The following is a 22,838-nucleotide window of genomic DNA, read 5'->3' as shown; positions in this document are numbered from 1 at the left end:
ACAAAAGGACATAACACGGAAACCCACAGCTTGTTGCTAATGAAGAGAGGCCCCACATTTGTTCCCACGATTTCGAAGACAGAGAATCCAGCCTCTTTCTTTCTTGGAATTACTTCTCCTCTTTGAAGAGCTCAATCTTCCCGTTCCTACCAGAATAAGTAGCTGGTGAGTTATCAATGGTTGTTGGAGGAAACCCACCACCTAAAAATGAGATCTAAATCACTGCACATAAAACTATGAAGGCACTTAATCACTAGATCATTAGCTGGTAGCCGATCAATTTAATATTGCCAAGGTCTTATCTATGGTCCCTCATCTTCCTTTGCATCTCCATTGTCGTATTGAAAGTCTTGTCCATAGGACGATAATATTATCTCTTTGTGATCTGGTTGAGAGCGTATATCGATCGTCTTTGGTGTGTTTATGTATCGATGATTTGATCTTTATGAGAAATAATCCTCAAATAAAAAGAGTTTAATACGATTAACATTTGCCGCATATCTAATTTCCATAGTTTGAACAAGAAGAAGAAGAAGAAGCATTTCTTTTACCCACTAACATTGCCTATTATAAGTAATAGGTAAGCAAACCAGAAGACTAATAGTTTCTGTACAATATATATGATGGGACGTATATCCACATAATAAATGGATCATTATATTTCCAAAAGAAAACACTATTCAGGAGATAATTTACTACAAGCTGCCAAATTGCCAGTATAAACCATTTAGATTGGGAGGAATATAAGGCTCTATGTTTTTATTCTTTTTCTCTCTCTGTCTCTCTATGGATTTTTTGCACGTGGATTAGTTAAATTTACTGCAAGAAAATGTTATGATATTTATATATGGCTGTCAAGTTCTGATGATCTCGAGATAGGGAAATGAGCTCACATGATGTCTTGTTCCTGAAATATTATATAGGGTTACAGAACTCATAGATTGGGCATGCCATCTTAGTCTCTGGTCTCTTTCCCAAAAGAAAAGTGGCATTCCAATACGAGGAACTGCAGTAAAGAATGGGATGATACAAGTGCCAATGTTATTACTATCGAAGCTGTCCAAGCTTAGACAAAAGTGCTTGACTCAAAGGTAGAGAGAGATATGAGATGAACACCATCCATCACATAGAGTGAGAGATCCTTTGTGTTGCATGTTGGTGTCTATTTCCATGGCATGGCATCCTTACAAGAGCATAAGGTCGAAATGTAGAAGCCTCGGCCACACCACCTTCCCTATCAGAAACTACACATTGTTGGGTAGACATCCACTGTACCAAGTCCGGTCTCTCCCAGAAGAAAAGAAATAATATTCTTGCTTTGCTGGCGTAATGGCGGTCGTTGGTTGGGTTGCTTGGCTTTCAATTGCTTTATCTTCCAACCCCGGCATCCAACCACAAGTAAAGAATATAAGGATTAGGTAGCGATGAGGGAAAAAGAATTCCAGTGACAGAGAAGAAGAAGAAGAAGAAGAAGAAGAATAAGAAGAAGACGAAGAAGAAGAGGAGGAGGAGGGAATCCCCCCTTGCCATCCTTCCCACAACCTTCATACAGTGTCACCTTTGGAAGTCGACGTTTCCTCGTTTTGCAGCTGTTTGTTCCCTCTGACAATGGTGTCAGTTCTTTAACAGCTTCGCCCTCTCTCTCTCTCTCCTCCCCCGTTCCAGAATTACACTACTCATGTCTCTGTAGAATAACGTATCTATGGCTATCTGTCATGCATATGGATCTTTCTTCCCACCATCAAATGCTCCTGCATCTAATGATGAGGAGAAGAGTGCGTCAAATCAACCGGACTGGACCTTGCCTTCTTTTGTTCCACTCGCAGGTACCACACCCCCAAGCTACTCTCCTCTCCTCTCCTCTCCTCTGCGCCCATCCCAGCCTTCTTTGTTAGGTGCATGATAGCTTAAACTCTGCCCATATCCCCATTCCAAAAGCTTTTACCATTTTTCAGTAAAGAGGAAAGAAGGTACAATGGGAAAGGAAAAGCAATTCGAGGGTTAGTGATGGATAATGCTAGCTAGTGAAAGATGTCATCACTTTTCCCTGAGGGCTTATAAATGGTCTCTTTATTTCTTTTCCTTTTCCAGAGAGAGAGAGAGAGGAGATGGAGCAGGTGGAATAAGAGTCTGAAGTTGGAGCTTGAAATAACCTCCCTTTCCTTTGATTATTATACTCAAATCTGTTGTACCTCTCAGCTTACTTCTTCTGAGAAGGAGATCCATGATGGAGAACATGTAGCAGCTCCTAAGAAAGAGAGGGGGGAGGCAAAGAAAGAAGAGAGACCTTTCGAAAGTTCCATTCTTATATCATCATCCCACGTGCTCATGGCAATTCATCTCTCTCAGGTATTGCCCATAAGAAATATTCAGTTATCTCAGCTGATAAAGATGGCTGCCTGCCTTTCTCTTTACTACCTGATCTCCATCTCCTCTTCTGCTCTTCTTCCCCTCCTCCTCTTGTCCTAGCGAGTTCTTTGTAGAATGGGTTCTTCCCCCACCGATGGCCTGAGTCCGACTCTACCATCACGGCTGCTGTTTCTTTCTCATCGATTTTGTCGGTTCATCCGACCAAGACGCTCTTCTCTTACCTGCTTTGAGGGGTTTCCCCATCAAAGCTTTGCTAGTAGAAAGATTAGCAAGTCAACGGTATTGCCTTGGTGTGGTTGGATTCCTTTACTGTTGAGGCATTTTTGTGACATGAATTTTGATTGTTTTCGTTCATCCAATCATCCATGTTCATGATCTCTACCCTCGTTGATTGATTGCTTTTTCTTCAGGCGAATAGTACAGGGAGGAGGAAGCAGCACTGTGGAGCTGCTGTTGCTTGTTCTGGTGCATCGCCGTTGACCGAGCAAAGATTAGGCTAAGCGTGATAGATTTCTGGCTTCAAGTAGAGGCTTCTTCTGCGTCCACTGTGTGTGTGATTAGAACGCCTTGATCTTGATCGCTACTTCAAGAGAAATTGTTGGAATAATTCCCCCAAAAAGATTCAGTAGTCGATGGCGACCTACTTCCATGGTGCCCCGGAGATCCAGCCTGATGGGCTGCAGACGCTCTACCTCATGAACCCCAGCTACGTCGGCTACACGGACGCCGCCGCTCCGGCCAACATGGTCTTTCTGAACTCGACCATGAACTCGGTGAACTCGATCAACCTCGCACAAACTGGCCAGCAGCAGCATTTCGTCGGAATCCCGCTCCAATCGGCGGCTCAGCCGCATGACTCCCACCGCTCGCAGCCGATCCATGCTTCCCATGATGTGCCGGCCGTACAAGGCCTGCTCCCCCGCTCCCATTACAACCTTTGGACGACGGCGACATCGAGCAACCCGGTGGACATGGCGTCGCAATTCGGTCCCTGGCGCACCTCCACCGCGCCGTCGGCGCAGCAAGGGCTGTCCCTCAGCCTCTCTCCGCACGAGATGGTGGCTCCAGCGCAGGAGATAACTCCGGCCAGCGCCGCCAACGAGGTGAAGATCGCGGCGTCGGCGTCCGTGGCGTCCGGTGCTGCTAATGGCGGCTCGGGCCTGCAGAGCTTTCTGATGGGAACCAAGTACCTGAAGGCAGCACAGCAACTGCTCGATGAGGTGGTGAACGTGGGGAAGGGGGTTAAAGATGAGGCTGCCAAGGGAGCTCCTTTGAAGAATCCTGCCGACAGCAGCAACGTAGAGTTGAAAGATCCCGGCGCCGGAACATCCGAGGGCAACACGAGCGCAAAGCGAGGTGCAGATCTAACGACGGCAGAGAGGCAGGAACTTCAGATGAAGAAGGCCAAGCTCATCAACATGCTTGAGGAGGTAATGGAATCAAACATTAGGACGTTCTTCCTCGTTGTTTGTGCCTTTGATCTGCCAATTTACTTGTTCGGCTTTCCTTTGGGGCAATCTGAAGGTGGAACAGAGGTACAGACAGTACCACCACCAAATGCAAATCGTGGTCTCTTCATTCGAAGCTGTTGCGGGCTACGGATCAGCAAGAACATACACCGCGCTGGCCCTTCGGACGATATCAAAGCAATTCCGGTGTCTCCGGGACGCTATCACCGCCCAAATTCGAGAAACCAGCAAGAGTCTGGGAGAGGAAGACTCCAAGTCGGGAGGCTCCAGGCTTCGGTTCATCGATCATCATCTGAGACAGCAGCGGGCACTCCAACAGCTCGGAATGATCCAGCAGAATGCTTGGAGGCCTCAGAGAGGACTGCCGGAGCGCTCTGTTTCTATTCTCCGAGCTTGGCTCTTCGAACACTTCCTCCACCCGTAAGTGCTCAGATCAAACTCTTCCGATGTTATCACTGACATTAACATGTTCGTGAATCTGACTTTCTGGATGATTTGCAGATATCCGAAGGATTCAGACAAGCTCATGCTTGCTAAGCAAACAGGGCTCACGAGGAGCCAGGTAACTTTGTGGAAGTCATCTTTTTCCTGTAATGATGTTGAAGGTTATGGTAAGGAATTTGGTGTTCTTCTTCTTCGCTGTAGGTCTCCAATTGGTTCATAAACGCGAGAGTGAGGCTCTGGAAGCCGATGGTGGAGGAGATGTACTTGGAAGAGCTCAAAGACCAAGAACAGAACAATTCCGAAGAGAACGCAAGCAAGAGCGACGCCAATGGCAGCTCCACATCCAAGTCCAACGCTCAACAAGAAGGCAGCCCGACAGGGACGGCGCCATCCGAGAGCCTCAAGATTGATCCGAATCAAACCTTGGCAGCGGTGCAGCCGTCATCCTTCGCGCACGGCCAAAGCCCAGCGTTCCACGACAAGGACGCGATCGAACAACCGTCGATCAAGAAGGCCAAGAGGCACGTGAATTCCGTGGCACACTCCATCGGGATCGAAGTGAAGCCGGACGAGACGAACAACCAAGACATCTTGATGAAACTCATCGACGGAAGACACAGGGGAGGGGAACAAGGGTACCCGCTGATACCAGGCAACACCAGCCATGGCGGCAGCTATGGGGCGTATCCGATCGGAGGGGAGCTCGGAAGGTTCGACGCAGAGCAATTCGCTCCGAGGTTCTCCGGCAACGGCGTCTCCCTCACTCTTGGGCTTCAACACAGCGCGAGTCTTCCCCTATCAGGAGCACAACCATCGTTTCTATCCAGCGAGAGCATGCAGATGGGGAGGAGGGTGGAGATGAACACCGAAGCTGGTGACTACTGCAGCCTCAACAACAATGCAGCGGTGGCGCATTCTTCCAATGCAGCAGCGTTCAGGGCAGAGAGAGGTTTTCTGCTCAACTACTACCAGAACTCATAGGCTGATTAGTGCATCTCTCTCTCTCTCTCTCTCTCTCTCTCTATAGTGGATTTGGATGTTGTAATATGTTGCCTGTAAAGTAGTGGTTAGCGAGTTATGGGGGAAGAGAGATGTAGCTCTCTTCATGCCATCATCTCTACAACTCAAATGGGAGTGCTTATAGGAGTGAAGTGGTAGAGTATAGAAGAGAAGTATCAGATTACAGGGTCTTATATACTACATAGAATCATAAGATTGGGGTATGCTGGAGCTTAATTAGTGCATGAAGTTTAGGAATGATAATGTATTACTCATTTGAGACTTTAGATAACAATCATCCATATGGAAGATTTTAATACAAATACATGTTGTATCTGTGAATCTACATGTTGCAGTTGCACCCCTCCACGTACTTGGTTTGTCTGCATGCAAACAGTATGTTACATCTGCGCCATGCAACGCTGGAAGCTTTTTCTTGCCATGTTTCTGTGTGTTGATGATGATCGAAGTTGGTGGATTTGGAGATTCCGGCAGTGGTGCTGTCAGTCCATTCATGATCAGATTTTGTAGGGTTCTCTCATCTCACATGCACTCGATTTATTTATATTGTTGCATAGGTGATAGATCTTAAATTTACGACTATGGATAATCGATGCGAGCAAAGAAGCCTGGAGACTATGATCGAAGTCATACACGCAGAAGAAGACTTCAGACACTTGTCGACTAGAAGAATGGATTCATCACAGGAATAAAGCATGGTAGAATATAGGGGTTGGGAAGATCATTGTTTGGGCTACATGCCTACACCACACTGAGAAGGGTGTTATACTCACTGACTGCAGTCAAGAATATGGAGGTGAGGAGGAATTCCACTCTCTACTTTTGCAACAAAAAAGAAAAAGGGGAATATGGACAGATTGACAGCATAAAAATAGCTTATCCCAATTCTCATTCATGGATGCTGATGTTCTCTTAACTTCTTTTCCTTCCCAAACAAGTTCACCAAGTTACCACAAGAAGCAAAAGAGTATTCACTTCTCTGGCTTTCCAAACAAGAGATGCCAAGAAGGTTACTTTCTTTGAGGAAGTGAACATGAAGATAGGAGAAATGAGCATCCACAAAAGCTGACCAAAGGGCTTCGGCTTGCCAACAATGGAGCTGGAATAGCCCTGAACAAGAATGTCTTTCCTGACCAGTGGATTTTGGAAAGCTAGTCATGGCAGGAGAAGCTGACCCCGCTCTTAGCCTTTTTTCCGAATGGAATGACGGTGCTGATTACTCTCGCTGACGATGATCAGACGACCCTTGCAGGCACTGAAGTTTGGTGGAACACAGTAGGTGCTGTGTTGATGTTAGCAGCAGCTGATGATGGTGCCGCGACACTTTCAGATGCAGGTTCTAACAGTTGAACTAGTGAAAGGAATATCTCCATCCGTGTCATATCCCTGTTTGCCTGTGCACAAAGTATGCAGCTTGTAAGACACTAATTACATGCAAAATAGCTGGATGTAACCACAAATTAGGAATCATCAGTATATCTGTGGAGAAAATGCTACACCAACACCACATTTTATGCATTTGGCATCGCAGGTGAGGTAGCCATCCATGGGATGCTGGTTGTGGAACCACAGGAAAGAGTAAGAAAACAAATTCACATGTGTGGGAGTAGCATTAGTGCATTTGTTTTCTTGGTGGCACATATTAATGGCAAAATGCTTGTAAGCCAGACTCTTGGTGGTACCTCCACGGCGAAACGTGCCCATACTTTATTTTTCCGTGCTTCCATCACCCCTTTTAAGATGGTCAGTCCCAATCCCCTGATGAAGTCAGCAATCTCCAGAAAGAAACCCCGATCCTCACAGAGCATCTGTGAAGAACATTTTAAATCATTCTCTTCACTTGCTAAAAGTTGATGAAAAGCAAGCAAAAGGAGAAATCATTTACCTCTACAAGCATTTGACGAGGTGGGTTCAGATCCTCCACCACAATGGGACAGATTGTAGGTTGAGTTCCAACCTCAAATGCCCATGTTGCACCTCCGTCAAAGTTGTCTTTCAAGAGCAAACCACCTTCCTTATTGCTGATCTGTATGTGGAACAAGTAAACAATGACACTAAGAATAGTTGCCTCAAGTACGATAAATAAATGGTCTTATGACATCTGATCCCAGAATATGACAGAAGGGAAATCACAAAAGATATGGCAGCTTTAATAAGACCATGTGACCAAAGACAGAACTGTTACCATGCCACATGCTTACCACAAGAGATAAATAACCCACACAGATAACATTTGCTGACTTAGCCCACTTAAATATAGAACAGAATCACAAAGAACTCCATAATTAATTTTTCTGATTCATACACTATCCAGTTTTCAACAGAATTTAAGTCAGAAGAAACATCCAACAGCAATCAAAAGGTTTCTCTCATAGAAATCTCAATTGTCTAACACATTGTTTATGCGCTAGTAGGTTGTCAAAAGATTAGCTAGTAATATTTAAGAAGCTTTAAATGAATCAAACAATATAGACAAATAACGAATTGACTGCAGTGTCAGATACCTTGGGTTCGCCAGTGACCTTCAGTTTGTCACCATGCTTTGTTACACTCTGCAAGAAGAGCATATGCTTGATGGTCTTTTCCAGTAAAGCATCAATGCTACACTGCTCCATCATCAATAAGGGAAGAAAATAAAATGTCAGTATTGGACTAAAGCACCACCAAAAAGCACAATTCAGAAATTTATGCATGCTTCAAGTTTAAACAGACACAAGTTCACCTTTGAGCCGTTTGGCACTATTTCTCGAAGCTCCTTGATACGGTCTTGTATCATCTGTCGATCTTTGGGTCTTGGTCTAGGACTCTCTCCAGGTCTAGGCCTCTTACGATTCAACTTTCCTAAGTCAGCAACTTTTTTGCTATCTGAATCTGACACAAACTCATATTTAACATTCTGAATATTTTCAACCCTTGCGCTGATCTGAGATCTATGAAGCCCAGAATTTTGAGGGTATTCTCCAACTTCCTCAAAGCTACATGAAGATTTGCCATAACTTGAGCTTGCAGGCTCAGTTTTCACTGGTACGGGAAGAAAACCAACAAGTCCATCTTTGCTTTGCTTTGACAAGTGTACTTGGCCATGATCAGGAGATCCAGCATAATGAGAACTATGATTTTTGGATAAGGAAGCCTTAAAAGAAAGGTCATCATCTGTCTCCTGCTTGGCTTTTGGGTTGACCTTTGGGACTATGGCATCCAGTAGTTGATCACTGTCAGCTGCGGAAAATAGCCCAGAACAAGAGATCTGATCACTCGAACCAACGACAGGACAAGCATCTGAATCTGTTGGGAGCTTAGGCATATGTGTACCCAGTTTGCAAGAACTTGCACTGTCCTTATGCTCTAAAACATCATCCAAACTGCCATTTGAGCAATGTGTCCTCTGGCCAAAACCCAACATAGAAAATAGATCACAGCTTGAAGCAAATTCCAGAGGCAACAGTAAAGTATCATTCTTTGGTGTATGTAGAGGCTTGTATTCAGTCAAATATTGCACATTACTACAGTTATCAACTGGACAAGTAACATTTGGCTCATGACAAACATTTTTGCATCTTTGATCTCGCCAAACAAGATCTAGATTGCTTTGAAAAATTTCAGGAAGCAAGTCTGAGCAAGAAGCCCGTGTATCAGATCCAGATGATAGGATACAAGAAGCTTCAACTAAATCATTGTTTTCTTTTAGTGTTCCTGCATTTGACACACCATGAGAAACTTTGTTGATGGGGAAAGGCTGGTCAGTCTCAGAAACTTCTGAAATACCTGGATTTCTGAGTGAATAGCTTGTTTGGAGTAGAACCGGAGGTATCCCATGTGCAGATACATTAGCACATGAATTTGAGCATCCATTAACTCCAAAGGAAAGAAAACCAACACTACCAAATTTATCCGAATTGTTGGATGATACACTTTTAAGATTTAATGGAGAATTCTTGGCCTCTTCCAGTGAAGTAGGTAAATTGTTGGTAGTTTCTATTGCTCCCAGAGCTGATGTTAACATGAGTTCTTCTTCCAGGGCTTTCAAGCTATCAGATAAGAGAACTGAGTTCAAAGTAGAAGACTCATTTTGACATTCAGAGCCCATATCAGCTGGTGGTACCTGCCGGACACGGTCCATATCTAGTTTGCAAAATCTGTCCTGAGTACTTTGCACAGGGGATTTACCTAAAGTATCTGTGGTTTTCAGTGTCTGTTTGCTTGACATCACTTCACGAACAGCGGACTGATGTTTTTTATTTAATTGTGATGATACTGAAGATAAGGATTCAGTAAAAGATTTTGGAGCAGGAGGACTGGTGAGCCCAGAGCAGCATCCACCAGCAGTGATAGGCCATATGTTGTCTACCCTAGTGCAAACATCTGTAGATTGGCAACCAGAAATCAGCTTGCCAGGTGAAGAATATATTTGACTTTTTTCCTGCAAAGCTTTCTGAGTGATATCAGACGAAAGAGCCCTTGGTCCACACTTTAGCTTTATTAACAAACTTTTCACATGATCAACAAACTCGATGTTTTCCAGAACCTGCAGTCAAGGGTAAAATTAAGTTCCAGATTTACACACGCAGATCAGAAGACACCGACTATGACAAGAAAAAGCTTCTGACTTTTGACTATAAGAATATTCATCTGAATTCAGTAGTGTAATTCTCATGTGAAAATTTGTCTGAACAGAGGAGCAGGCATGCCAGCAACACACAATCATAACCAAAAATATAAAACTGCTGAACATTGCACGTTATGTTTTTTCCTCCATTGTAGTTGTTTATGAAAGATCTTAGTCAGGATCTACTTGCAACTTGTTATTATAACTGAAATGGATTGGAAGTCGATGTACCATTTGGGTAGAACCAAGTTGTATGACTCCAAAGGGAAGCACAGGAACAACTACGACTGTCTGCAAACATGCAACTCATCAGCACATCAGTTAAGAATAACAGCAAATAGCACAGTATAACCATGATCACAGAAGAAGAAATAAAGTGAGAATAACAAGAAATGTCTAGAGAAAACTCTGACCTGAATGCCTGCTAAAACTTGGCAGTTCATATCAGCAAAACCCTGAAAAATAATATGATTACATCAGCTAAGAATGTCATCAAGCACTATAATTAAAGTTTTTACAGAAAATCAGGAGGTATTAGATTATTTTGAACAAGGGCTTGATCAAGATAGCAATACCAGATGTTCAATAAAGGAATCCAGATGTGGAATAAATGTGAGAGACCCAACACAAAAGCTGACTGGAATACTAGTTACTAGATGATAGGCATACATATATAACCAGATTTTCAAGTATCACTGAGCAACATAATGGAACTATTCCTAATTGTGGATTCAATGAATGACTGTTTCAATCTATATGGTTACAAGATATAAACAAGGGAAATCAAAATTGACCAAGGGTCATCGCAAGAGCCATGGTTTCTAATTTCGATGTCTACTGCTCGGTACAGGCGGTATGTACTAGTCCAAGAGCCTCTTGGCATGTAGACCACCCTTTATCGGGCGGTAATGGTCGAAATTTCGATCGTTACCGACTTGTATTGGGTAGGACCAGTTGATTTTTATTGTTACCGACCTGTACCAAGCGGTAATAATCGATTTCGACTGTTACTGACTTTTTAGCTATTTTAGCTAAAATAGCTGAAAACACTAATACAATATTAGTGTTTTCAGCTATTTTAAGTGTACCGCTCAGTACGCTATGGCATACCGTCGGTATGCCTCGGTATATACCGTACCGAGCAAGGCTCGGTACGTTGGTATGGACTGAAATTGCAAACCTCGGCAAGAGGTATAGGCCCAACCACAAAAAATATATCGAAAATTAAGGGGAAAAAGTAGCTTTGTGCCTTAGACCAAGGGTTAAGATTTGTTAATATTAATAGTTCTCTTAGTTATGGTACAGACGTTGCGTAACCTAATTCAAGAATAATGTGCTCTATACTCGGTTACAAAATGCATTCTAGAATTTGTAGATTTCTGCTAAGATCCAACCTCAATTCTTTAGCACTCAGTGAAATCATTTTTATTTCTTTTTTGAGTTTGCAGTAACAATTGATTCCACCAAACCAGAATCTGGTTCAGACCAAACATAGTAAAAAAAAACCATTTAGTCAAGTGGTAATATATACGTATTATCTTAATAGATCTACACCTTTTAAGAACCACAAGAGAGTGCAACAAGATAATACTATAGCATATATATCGTTATCAAGAACCATGAACAGAAACACAACACCTCTGAACTATCCAATGTGTTGCAGAACTGACTAGATGATTAATGCACACAAGTGGTAACTACAATGTGTTGCAGATTTCACTGCCCGCCTAAACAAACACAAGAAACTTATGATCCTTTGTTGAACCTCTAACTGGATAATGAAAACATCAAGAGGGATACCTTGGATACGAAGCCAAATTTATCAAGGTTATTCTGATTGATCCACTGATGTTTTCCCATTGAAGCTGCATGTCCTACTAACCTGAAATAAAGAAGTCCATTAAGTAACCCTCAAAAAAGACAGAGAAGCCCATTGCAACTTAGAAGAAGACAAAGTTTAAGGAAAAAAAGAAGCCAAAACCAAGAATGACAAGATGCAAATCCACACACCCATCTCCAACAACATGGACCTGGGATGCCATAATCTTGTGAACCAGAACACCTAGTCCATCATCTGCTTGACAGCCTAACTCCAAGAACGAGTCAGTGCTTTTAATCACTCCCTGTTCCTTAAGTAGCAACTCTGAAACTTTAGACCTAGGCATGCCCGGGTTCTGGTCACAATACCCATCTTCCCAGATCAAATGCCTGCCAAGTTTCACAAAAGGTTCCATAAAACAAGAATCAGAACATCTAATTCAAAAGCTTAGGGAAGAAAAATAAATCAGGATTGCATGCTTTCACTCATACTAAGATCACAGCCAAACGGCAACATTACAGAAATCTCACAATAGACCAAAGCTGTCATAATATCATCAAGCAAGACCTAACTCCAAGATCAAAACTTTTTACCAGCTTCTGTCATGGAAATCTTGAAATCACTTTATATCTCCATACGTCAATCGAAGAGAAAGGTAAGTGAAAAAACAGAATAAAAACATAAAAATCGTCCTTTTATTTCAAAGATAGCCAAATAAGCACAGAATAATCTTATCTGAGTCATGAATATTTAAGCAATAACTATCCATCAATTACTCAATAGACTATCATAAAGTAGAAACCTTTCCTAATTCATCAAGTTCCGCAAAGGCGACTTTTAACACTACCACGCAATAAAAGACATGATCGCGATCGATCTTTCGAACTTACATTGGACTCCCGAAGCCGGTGACCCTCCAGAAAACCGCGTACGACCACCCGAACTCAAGGCACAGTCGCCTCAGAGCCTCTCTCAGCGGCACTCCCATCGATCCGCGAGGAGAGACCCAACGACCGCACTCGCTCGGCCCAACCAAAAATAAAGAACCCAACTTTTGCCGCCAAACCCAAAGCAAGAAGGCGACTTGAAGCCAAAACCAAGAGAAAGAAGAGGAGGAGGAGGAGGAGGAGGAGCTTAGAGAGAGAAAAGGTGGATGCCGCCGGCTTCGGCAATCCGAGAGAGCCTAGCTGCCGCGGCAAGAGCCCCGTCCCGCCTGCATGGTCCGCAGCCCGCCGCCCCTCTTCCTCCCCCTCGCCGCCCTCCCCTCCTCCTCAGCCGCCGGTCTCCGGCCACCCATCGACGAGCTCGAGCACTCAAGGGAGTTCTTGGAACGCCTCCTCCAAACGACAGGAGAGAAGAGTGAACAGAAGCAGCAGCCTCGCTAAGAAACAGTTTTCTTTAAAGAGCTCCATCGTCATCATTCGGGGGCAAAACCGGAACTTAAGGTCCCAAAAATTGCACCCCTTTCGTGGGTCCCACAGAGACAAACATTCTTGTCCAATAAAAACACGAGTATGCGTATCGGGTAAACAAAGCAACGACTTCTACATCGATCTCTTCGTAGATAACCAGCGATCTTGGCACGCAATCCTTGAGATTGGTTTCGCAGCACACGGACGGCGGGATAGCTCCCGCACAGAAATCTTACACGCGCGACAGTAATATTGATCCGCATTTAGATCGTGAATAGCTTTCAGGGGATTTGTTTTGAACCTCTAAGTTTGAACTAATTTACGAGGGGAGCCACTGAGGGGGCTTTCGAAAAGCAAGCCTTTTTTATGTATGTATAATAAGTAATCATGTAGTCTTTTAATGGTGGGGGGAGGAAGGATGGGATCAATTTTTCTAAGTAAATGGCGGTGAGTGGGGCGTTGGAAGGAGGGCAAAGAGGTCTGACACCCGAGTGGCTGCTGTCGACCTTTTGTTTAATCTACCGAATACTTTAGCCTTTCTCCTTTTGACGACGAAGGTTGGTTGTGATGCATTTGTTCTTTTGCTTCTTCCCACTGGTCTTTGTTGTGGCTGAGTTTTGTGGTTGTAAAAAGGGGGGGCTTTTTTTCCATTATTTAATGACTTAAAATATGGATGCCATTTATTTATATCATGAAAAGTTGCCCCCCCACCTAAGATATGAAAGCATGAAAGTGAATGATATATGAATCCCATCTCTGTGAGATGGGAGGATCAACCCCTGGGGAGTCACATCAGGATCAGCGGAGTGCAGGAATGCCACAGTTAGAGCATGATCCTGTTTCGATGGAAAATGGGAGGAGTCCAAAGAGACTGTAATCTTGACTAGATTCATGGTTGTTGGATGCTTCTTGTCATCCATAGCAAGTGGTGTTGCTGTCAACAGTGGGTGTAGATAGACCAAGTGAGAGAGAGCTAATTCCAGACACAACAGTGACCTGTGTTGTGGATGATCCATGTAGGTTCTCTTTTTCTCTGATGTCTCATTCCCTGTGCTGTTTATTTTTCCTGAGCTTTAAATGCAAGGTGTGGAGCATACAAATCCTATTGGAAAAGCTGAAAGGGGACTTCTGCAGTAGCTGAACAACCAGAAGATCAAAGAGTGGGAGGGGATGATAACACAATCACATGCCACAAACATGAGAAAAATCAGCATGTCTCCAAATCTTGGCATGTTTTAAAAGGTGAAGACTTGAGATACCATCTGATACATAGATCAAACCATATCAAACAATCATTTGAGGAGGGTAGATAGATGGCACTCAGCTGGGTTTTCTCACTCATGAATGATCCAGCATTTGTGGGGAGATGTGAAGGGTGAAATGAATAGAAAAGAGGGCACTAAAAGACATATCTGTGTGAGAATCTTGACCTTGGAATGTACAATTATAAACCTCCCCCACAAGGGCAAAAGTTTTGATTTGAAGCTAGTCTTCCTGTTGTTTGCTGCTAAATCTGAGGCCCACTGGTGACCGGGGGAGATGATGTTTGATGGATTTGCAGGTCCCACTCTTTTCATCAGATGAATCAACCAGGCCTCACCCAAAAGTACATGTGCCATAATGATGGCCATTATGGTGTGCTCTTGTTTTATCTCAGCACACCATTGCACAAAAAAGACTGATAAATATAACATGAGAGAAAGAAGCAGCGCAGTATTTATGGATCAAACAAATATTGATATCTAAACATGTCATTTTAATATTTTTATTATTTTTTGTTTTAATTTTATATCAAAACAAAGTACCTGTTATTCATAGCCTTCTCCCCATCTTTGTTTTTCTTTTGTACTCTCTTGTCCTTGTTCCTCGAAAGAAGTCAAGGTGTTGTTTATAGTCGCAGGGCAACTGTACCTACGAGGCAATACACGCAGTTCTCAAAGCTCATTAACCACACAGACATGGGTCTTAGGACAGTGCACAGCCATAAGAATAATGTCAGGTTCCACAGTTGACACTGCCAAAAGGTATAGAGAATACCTGAATTCAAGGACTCAATCAACCTCAGAGACTTGGGATGCAGAGGAAACATCGGTATAGTGGCGGATGAGTCATTCTTCCACACACACACACTCAATAGTGTTTGCCACAGGTTGGAGATCGATTCACGCATCACGTTGTTGGGAAATCTGGTATGGATCTGAATGGATTACACTCGGATGCTGATGGGCATCAGCAGCCAGGGAATGGTCCCCCTTGGACCATCATCGCTCCAGCCATGGTCCCTTGGATCCTGCAGCATGGAGGTAAAACCATTCGATAAATCCTAACTTGACAAAAGGCAAACAAGCAGAGCTGGAAAAGATAACTCTTGGGTAAGGGAGCTCACACGCTTTGCACAGGGCGGCTCTGAGCACCTGCCTGGGCCAATATAGAAGACGAGCAGGGAAGTGGAGGGATGGCCCAGCTCCTTGGAAATGGCACAACAGTACAATTCTCCTGTCATTTAAAGCTAAAGCTCCTTTACCTGCTCGAAAATTAACCAGGTGCCGGTCGTCTTGTGGGAGCTTGGAATCTGGATATGCTATTATCCTCGAAGTAGATTCCTGACAAGTAGTCTTATGTACCCAGTGGAATGCACTATGTTGATGCAAACATAATTATTGGGAAGTAGAATGTCAAAACCTGCACAAGCTGGAGTTTTAGTATAAGAAATCATCAGCTAAATCAACAACAGACCAGGTTTCAAAGGACCAGCCACAAACATCACATAGTGCATTCCACTGGGTATCTTAAATTGTACAGTAGATGGACAAAATAAAAGGAAGAACCAATTTGTTCTACCTATATATCCTTATACTGGTAGCAACAGCTAGTTAACATAGAGCCTTTGAAAAATATCAACCTACTTGCGAAATATCATACAATGGGATATTGGTACATGATAAGGTTTTATATCTTACCAGCCATATACAGGGTTTTGCACCTGAGGTGGCAGGAGGTGCAAATCCATGCAATGCTGCTTACTATAATTTCTTGTTCCTGGTATTGCACCGGTAGACAACCTCAGGATTTCGTTACCAGTAAGACAATAGTGAGCAAAGGCTAACCCCCCATCCACAGCAGATGATAGAGTAGGCATGGAAATTGACTTGCTAATCTTCAAGTTATCTGCATTGACACTTGTAGATTCTTGTTTGTTTAGAACTTTGTCAAGCTCTGAATACTCCATAAATCTCTGTGTTGCGGCCTCCCATGACAAATTATATCTTTGCTCGGGAGTGAGTGGTTGGGGTTCATTTGCCATCGCCTCTTTTACCTTCGCCACAAAATCCTCGGAGGTTTTATAAGTCAAGCAGTTAGGAAATGCCCTGAAGAAATCATTTGATGGGTGATCCGCACAAATCACAAACTTCCCCATGGCAAGGGCCTCTGCTGTTGCTGTGCACAGGACATCACTGACGCTAGGATTTATGAAAACTTTGTACCTACAAATGCATCAGAAAGAAAAAAGTATGTTAGTATATACATACTGCACAAAGAACACGCACCAAACAACATAAATCCAGTTTAATATTTAAAAGGTTCTTACCCATGAAGTGAATCATCTGCATGATCCCTTCCTTTAAAGAAGGTCAGATTCAGGTCCAACTTCCTTGCAGCAGATTGGACTTCACGTGAATCCTCACCATTTCCATATACATCTAAGTTAAACCCTTCCAAGTCATTCTTGTGCTTTGCTAGCAAATCTATCAATTCTCGGTAACCTTTTGCCCAAACCATCTTCCCCAGGAAATATGCTCCTTTGGAAAATGCTTGATGCCCTTGCTCCCTCTCAGCAGCTATTTTTTCTCCAACCTTAAGAAACTTGGGATTAACGCCATGAACATTGCAAATGACAGACTTGGGCAACTCCTGAGTTGCTCCAGAAAGCCGCAAAACCTGCAGAACAACCACCGATGATTAGACAAGATACTAAACCTTTGTTGCACCATATAGTATAGTTAACAATGTTGGTATGTGACTAATACATGCCAAACAGACCAAATCAAGCACCATACAGTATAGTTAACAATGTTGGCAATGTGACTAATACATGCCAAACAGACCTAAGTCAAGAAGATTGGACTCTTATTACTAATTACATAGAATAAACACATGATCACAGTATCAAAAATCCAAATTTCATGCCTTATGGCAGTATGCTCTGGTGACCCAATTGTTGATATGTTTGACGAAGAATGCTTGGATAGCTCCATTTTTCTCCCTCTTGATGTACTCCAAGTAATTTGTGTGAACTACACCAACAACATAATTGAACTTATCTGTCCAACGCTTCCCATGATGATACCAGTTTAGGTGCTCTGGCTCTTCCAGTATAGCAATATCAGCCTCTTTGGAAGGAATGAATTGCGTGGTGTCCCCAGCAGGTACTATGCTGCGCCTTTCTTTTGAGAACTAAAACCAAAATAAACAAGTAAAATCTATGTCATTATGGAATCCAAACGTGGCACAGGATGCATTACATGGTTACCTTTCCCGGATAAAATGAGATTTTAAAGTCTGCCTTGAAGCCAATCCGTTCCTCTAGCCAGTTCCTTATGTAGGCTTCCTGCTCTTCAGGAGAACAAAAACTTAAATTATTAGGATAAACCAGCTCCTGATCTGATTTGCAAAGCCAGGGGACCACCAATGTTACATCTTGTTTTGCAGACTTAGCCAAATATGCAGCTCGGAATAATGGGTTTACAGCAGTTCCAGTCATCCATGGGAGACTGGCAGTAGTTACAATTGCAACATGGCGCTTCTGGTCTGTTGTCTCATGCTTTACAAGGTCAGTCCAAAAGCCTCCTTCATAGTGATGCCCTGTACTTTCGAGCACACTGGCTATTCTCAAATCAAGTTCATCACTGTTCTCATTTCCAGGTAAGGATGTGTCCTTTGCAGGAAGAGAATGATACATGAATTGATCTTTGCGCCTACTGCATAAAGCTTCCACAATTTTGTCGCATATATCTGCATCCAGTAAACCATAACAAGAGATGCTATTTAACCAACCACCGAAAAGTAATAGAAATGAATACATTAATAAATATAATTTCAGTAAAAGATTAGAAAATCTCATCAATAATCCACTTGGAACATAGAATATCCAGAAGTATACAGTTCTAATCGTTGAATAAACACAAGCAGAATCAACACGCTAAAGCTGAAAGTATTCAAGTCTGGAACATAGACAAGCAATCATAAGCTTCTAATTATAGAATATACTTTTCTTGTTCAGTGTCATCTGGAGCTCAAGTAGCAATTAAAGAAGGCATTGTGCTCAAACATACAGAGACATATATCATGAGGCTATCCAAATAAGATAGTTGAGTTGTTTTTAGTAAGTTGTGTACAATATACATTCTGTATGTTTTAAAGTGCATTCAGATTCAACAAAAACAAAACTTTTAAAGTGCCATCTTAATTCTAATTAAAATACTCATGTGATACATGTTGGAAATCCATACTGCCTTGTCAAGGTAGTAATCTAAACAAACGGGACAGCCCAAATATATGCAGTGTTTCAAATAACTTATCACCATCATAAAAGATTATATTGATCCTCAGAGGTGTGGAAACTGTTATCTAAAAACTGAGAGAATAAGAATTATGAAGACATCGATCATGATCAAAGTTAGCTTGTGTAATATCCAACAGATTAAAAACAGATATTAGGAAATATGTCTGAAATCATGGTTTGAAGTTTTAATATTGGTTTCAGTTTTGGTCTTTTGTCTGAAGTAGACCATTAAGGCAGCAGTTCTAGCTCAGTTTCAGCATTTGCTACTTCAGCCACATTAAACATTAAAAGAAAAAGAAAAAAAGGAGAAAAAATTTGCATTGTTCCATAATGGGGACTAATAGCTACAAACAAGTAAATATATGTTGTCTAAGCCTTTTTTTCATCACAGATTAAAGAAACTTTAGACCATGTCCAATATTATTCCAACAGAGGCAGAAAGTTCCAAGTGGCAATTTGTACACAAACTAGAGTTTGTTTCCATCAATATTGTGTTAACACATTGAGTAAAATTACTGTGCAAGTCTACAAGAATAAATAGAAGAAGAAATTATGCAGTGTGCCCTTTGGATAAGAAATAAATCCCATGCAAACGAGAACAAAGAAATTGGAATATAAATGATAATTTACGAATTTTTTACATAAAGTTGTGCTCAAACAAATTTTATCAGGGAGAGGTAGACTAGTTAAGAATCAATTGGAGCTTAAGTAGATGCTGAAATCAGAAACAAGCAATATGTGCTTGGTTAAAGATCTGAAATCCAAAGGCAGCATTATCGGCTACCCATTTGAAATGATTTCACAAGATGGTTATGCCAAGGCAGGCCCAAATTACAGAACAAGATATGTTAAAAGCATGTACATGAATGGTAAATAAATTAAACAGATATCTAAATTTGTGGGGGTTCAATAAACAATTTGTGTACCTTGCTGTATTCCAAGCTGATTGAAAAATGGCCCAGATTGCTTAACAAAATGTGCCAAAAGTTCAGGTAGATCCAATGGTGGAACTTCCTGCAATAGATAACCAGACTCTTTAGCACATCAATGACATGTCTCGTATATCAGAAAAACATTAGTATTTAACAATAATAGACAATTTCTGTGTGCACTATAATTCTCATGAATAAGTTTCTTTTTAAACTCAATGCAAATAATGATGCAGGAGCTGTTTAGTCATCTCCATAGGTGAGTCATAATCATGTTACATTAGTCAAGTTTTAGATATGTCTGGTTGGCTCCTACTTAGATTGAATTGTCATTTTAGGTATAGCTTAAGATCTTTTAATATGAATTTTTTTTATGAATTTTGGTCCATATTTTTTAGCTCCTATTTTAGAGCTTATCTAAGTTATGTTTTAAGTTGAATTCTTCAGCTCAAGTCTCATTTAGATATCAACAAGGAGAGAAGAGCCCTTGTGCAGTTAGATATCTTCCATTTTCTACTGCTAGTCTACTTCTTCCTTCCCTCTTCTCTAATTTTGAACATATAATATAATGAATTAAGCTCAGGTATCACATTTGCATTAGGTACAATATTGAATGGACAATATTCTATATGACATTTAACAATAAAATAACAGAAATAAAAAGACAACCTACAACCAACCTTCGACTCTTGGGGCTCCTTCACAAATGATCCCTGCAACACAAAGATAACAGCAAATAAAAAATGATACTTTCAGATAGAATGTATGTGAGATTAATCAACATACAGAAAATCACAAAAAAAAAATTGATTTGGAAAAAGTTTATTCATAGTAACTCAATACGTAAAGTCTAAAAAGGAACTCAATTTCGTCCAGACTGAATAATACCAACAGTATTCCACCAGTCCAGGTGTAAATTGGGCCACCAGCATCTCCTTTTTTCCATTATTTAAGCGACAATTTTATTGTTTTTTAAGGTAGAATAGTGGATTTTTAGGGATCACAAGCAACATCTCTCTCTCTCTCTCTCTCTGCTCTCTGTTGTCCTCTCTACTCCACTCTCCATCTCCCTCTTCACTCCTCTCTTTGTCACTCAACTGCTGCAGCCCGCCACCCACATCATTCAAAATGCTTAAATTAAAGTAATTTTTTGCCTCTATCAACTATTATCAGCAAATCAAGTATCTAATGAATTTGGATATGGTGAAGCATCAATTATTAGCAAAATATATAACATGCTGCAAAAATAGCAAAAAAGAAGCCCCACAAAGAGAAGGAATCGAAGAATTCATATTCATAAAGAACTTGAACACATCACAATTGATAGTGAGAAATCAAGGGAATATTATGATTCCATCAGATGTCTCAGTTGCCTTCTCCACATATTGAAGTTCCAGTATAGTGCCCTCAGATTTTGCAGTTATACAGGAGAGAATCCATGGTTTTCTTAAGCTCAAGCTAGCATCTTAGCAGTTAACCAAAATTACCAAGTTCGTCACATCTTGATAACCCCCCAAATCTTAAATTCTCATGCTTTGAGCATAATTTGCAGAAAAATAAAAGAAAATTAAAAAGCCTAAGCATTCGACAAATCTTCTTGATTTATGGAATGCTTAGGGTTTTTAATATTTTTTTTCTCCTGGGATTAATGCACTATTAGGGAAGACAAGTGAACTCACCAGGCTCGATTTCAGTTTTTCGACGAGCTCGTTGCTCGTGGACTGGCTCTTCCGTTCCAACTCCTTCAGCCCTGTCTTGAGGATCCGAATGGGCTCCCACTCCCTCCTTTGCTCCTCCTCCTCCACCCCCTTCCACCGCACCATCCTCCAGCTCTGGCCCTTGACCTTGCCGACATCGAGGACCGCCCCGACTTCGTCCACCTCTGAGACGATAGCGTTTCGGATGGCGGACAGATCGATGCGGATGGTGGCCTTGGGACTCCACTTCTCGAGCACCCTCCGGCTGAAGTCCGGCGACGAGTAGGCCCGACGGATCTCAGACAGCTTGGGCTGGATGCGCTTGACGAATTCGACCTCCGGCGGGGAAGGACGGGGCGGCGTAGACAGGACGGCGGCGGAGGAGCTGAGCAGGTTCTCGAACTCCCGGTCGGCGAGGGACTTGAAGGAGCTGGCGCGGGCGCGCATGAGGCGGAGGTCTGCGCCGGCAGAGTCACGCACCTCGCGCCATCCCCGGGAGATGAAGGACAGGGCCTTCTCCGCCGTCCCGGCGCCCGGCGCCGCGCTCTCCGCTCCGACGTCGATCATGTATGACGAAGAATTCTAGGGTTTCCTTCTTCCACCGTCTTTTGACTCTCTCTCTCTCTCTCTCTCTCTCTCTCTCTTCAATTGGGTGGATGGCGGTGCGTGGCGAGAGGCGAGGCGACGAGAGACATGAGGTTAAAGCTGGAGGAGCGAGGGAGGAGAGGTGAGAGAAGGGTGAAGGGGCCCACCGAAGGTGGACATCTCACGGGAATTATGCGGAAGAAGAGCGGTGAGGTGGCCGGATGTGGTTGGCTGTTGAGGTTTCTTCGGTGTCTTTTTGAGGGCAGGAATTATACAGCGTAAAAGAGTATATTCTAGGCGACCCGGGGACACTATTTTCGTCACACCTTCCGCTACGAAAATAACCAAACCCAAAACCCACCTCACAATGCTTTCTAATTATATTCCACATATTTACATTCTGACCAGTCTCTCGCCATCTTCCGCAGTGAAGGCCAACGTCCACCCAGTTGTTTCTCCGCAGGGAGCTTCCAACCTCCACGTTGATCCGACTCTGGAAGCGTCTCATCCCTGCTTTGTGATTCCAGCGGACTTCCATCAGGGAAGAGTCGTCGTCGTCGTCGTCGTCGTCGGCTTCCAAGCGCTTCGTCTTCTTGTGGTTTGCCCCTCATGTGGATGTTGTTTCCACATCATCGGAGTCCATGGGAATCTCTGACTCCGGCCTCAAGTCAGATCTCTGGGGACCCAAGTGATCGTGTGCCGTCCAAAGCCTATCACCTGAGCAGCTGCAGTGCAGCCTCAAACAATTAGAAGCAAAACGAAAGCATCGGTTGTCTTCACACGCTGACTTCTACCTCAGCGCAGTTTGGACAGAGGTGTGACACTTGTAATGGGAAGAAAGCACCGATCTTGCTATCATAACATTCAAGTCTTGCTTCACTGCTTCAGTTTTGTCACCCTCACTCAGCACTGATCACTCTTTCC

At 42.7% G+C, this 22,838-nt stretch overlaps 3 protein-coding genes across 6 annotated transcripts; 1 reads left to right on the top strand and 2 right to left on the bottom strand.

Moving 5' to 3' along the window:
• Positions 1–2,091: 2,091 nt before the first annotated feature.
• Positions 2,092–5,624, top strand: LOC135595474 (BEL1-like homeodomain protein 1). Its single transcript, XM_065086420.1, is given in 6 exon segments — positions 2,092–2,349; positions 2,781–3,800; positions 3,895–4,259; positions 4,341–4,401; positions 4,485–5,208; positions 5,211–5,624. Coding segments are annotated over 5 exon segments (2,007 nt in total). The 5' UTR covers positions 2,092–2,349; positions 2,781–3,002; the 3' UTR covers positions 5,270–5,624.
• A 536-nt stretch (positions 5,625–6,160) lies between these two features.
• LOC104000539 (transcription factor LHW) lies at positions 6,161–13,081 on the bottom strand. 2 transcript variants are annotated; one of them, XM_065086414.1, is made up of 10 exons: positions 12,619–13,081; positions 11,920–12,117; positions 11,710–11,791; positions 10,323–10,364; positions 10,141–10,200; positions 8,026–9,828; positions 7,808–7,909; positions 7,189–7,329; positions 6,986–7,111; positions 6,161–6,697 (listed from the first exon to the last, which is right to left on the bottom strand). In XM_065086414.1, the coding sequence occupies exons 1-10, from the start codon at positions 12,714–12,716 to the stop codon at positions 6,539–6,541; spliced, it is 2,811 nt and encodes a 936-aa protein (XP_064942486.1). In that variant the 5' UTR covers positions 12,717–13,081; the 3' UTR covers positions 6,161–6,538. The 2 variants fall into 2 exon arrangements, with proteins under 2 accessions (XP_064942486.1, XP_064942487.1); XM_065086415.1 differs by lacking the exon at positions 12,619–13,081 and having other exon boundaries at positions 11,710–11,786; positions 11,920–12,068.
• Positions 13,082–14,353: 1,272 nt separating this feature from the next.
• Positions 14,354–22,037, bottom strand: LOC108951534 (digalactosyldiacylglycerol synthase 1, chloroplastic-like). Of its 3 annotated transcripts, none has more exons than XM_065086417.1 (11): positions 21,312–22,037; positions 20,313–20,345; positions 19,630–19,717; positions 17,672–18,153; positions 17,329–17,595; positions 16,730–17,079; positions 16,101–16,625; positions 15,527–15,831; positions 15,178–15,430; positions 14,946–15,051; positions 14,354–14,792 (listed from the first exon to the last, which is right to left on the bottom strand). In XM_065086417.1, exons 1-8 carry the CDS (start codon positions 21,894–21,896, stop codon positions 15,816–15,818), a joined length of 2,346 nt encoding a protein of 781 aa, XP_064942489.1. In that variant the 5' UTR covers positions 21,897–22,037; the 3' UTR covers positions 14,354–14,792; positions 14,946–15,051; positions 15,178–15,430; positions 15,527–15,815. The 3 variants fall into 3 exon arrangements, with proteins under 3 accessions (XP_064942489.1, XP_064942490.1, XP_064942491.1); XM_065086418.1 differs by having other exon boundaries at positions 14,946–15,045; XM_065086419.1 differs by having other exon boundaries at positions 15,527–15,822.
• Between the last annotated feature and the right edge of the window lie 801 nt (positions 22,038–22,838).

This window comes from Musa acuminata, chromosome BXJ1-10 (genome assembly GCF_036884655.1).
Source record: "Musa acuminata AAA Group cultivar baxijiao chromosome BXJ1-10, Cavendish_Baxijiao_AAA, whole genome shotgun sequence".
Lineage (NCBI taxonomy): Eukaryota > Viridiplantae > Streptophyta > Magnoliopsida > Zingiberales > Musaceae > Musa > Musa acuminata.
This window is presented reverse-complemented; position numbering and strand designations above follow the sequence as displayed.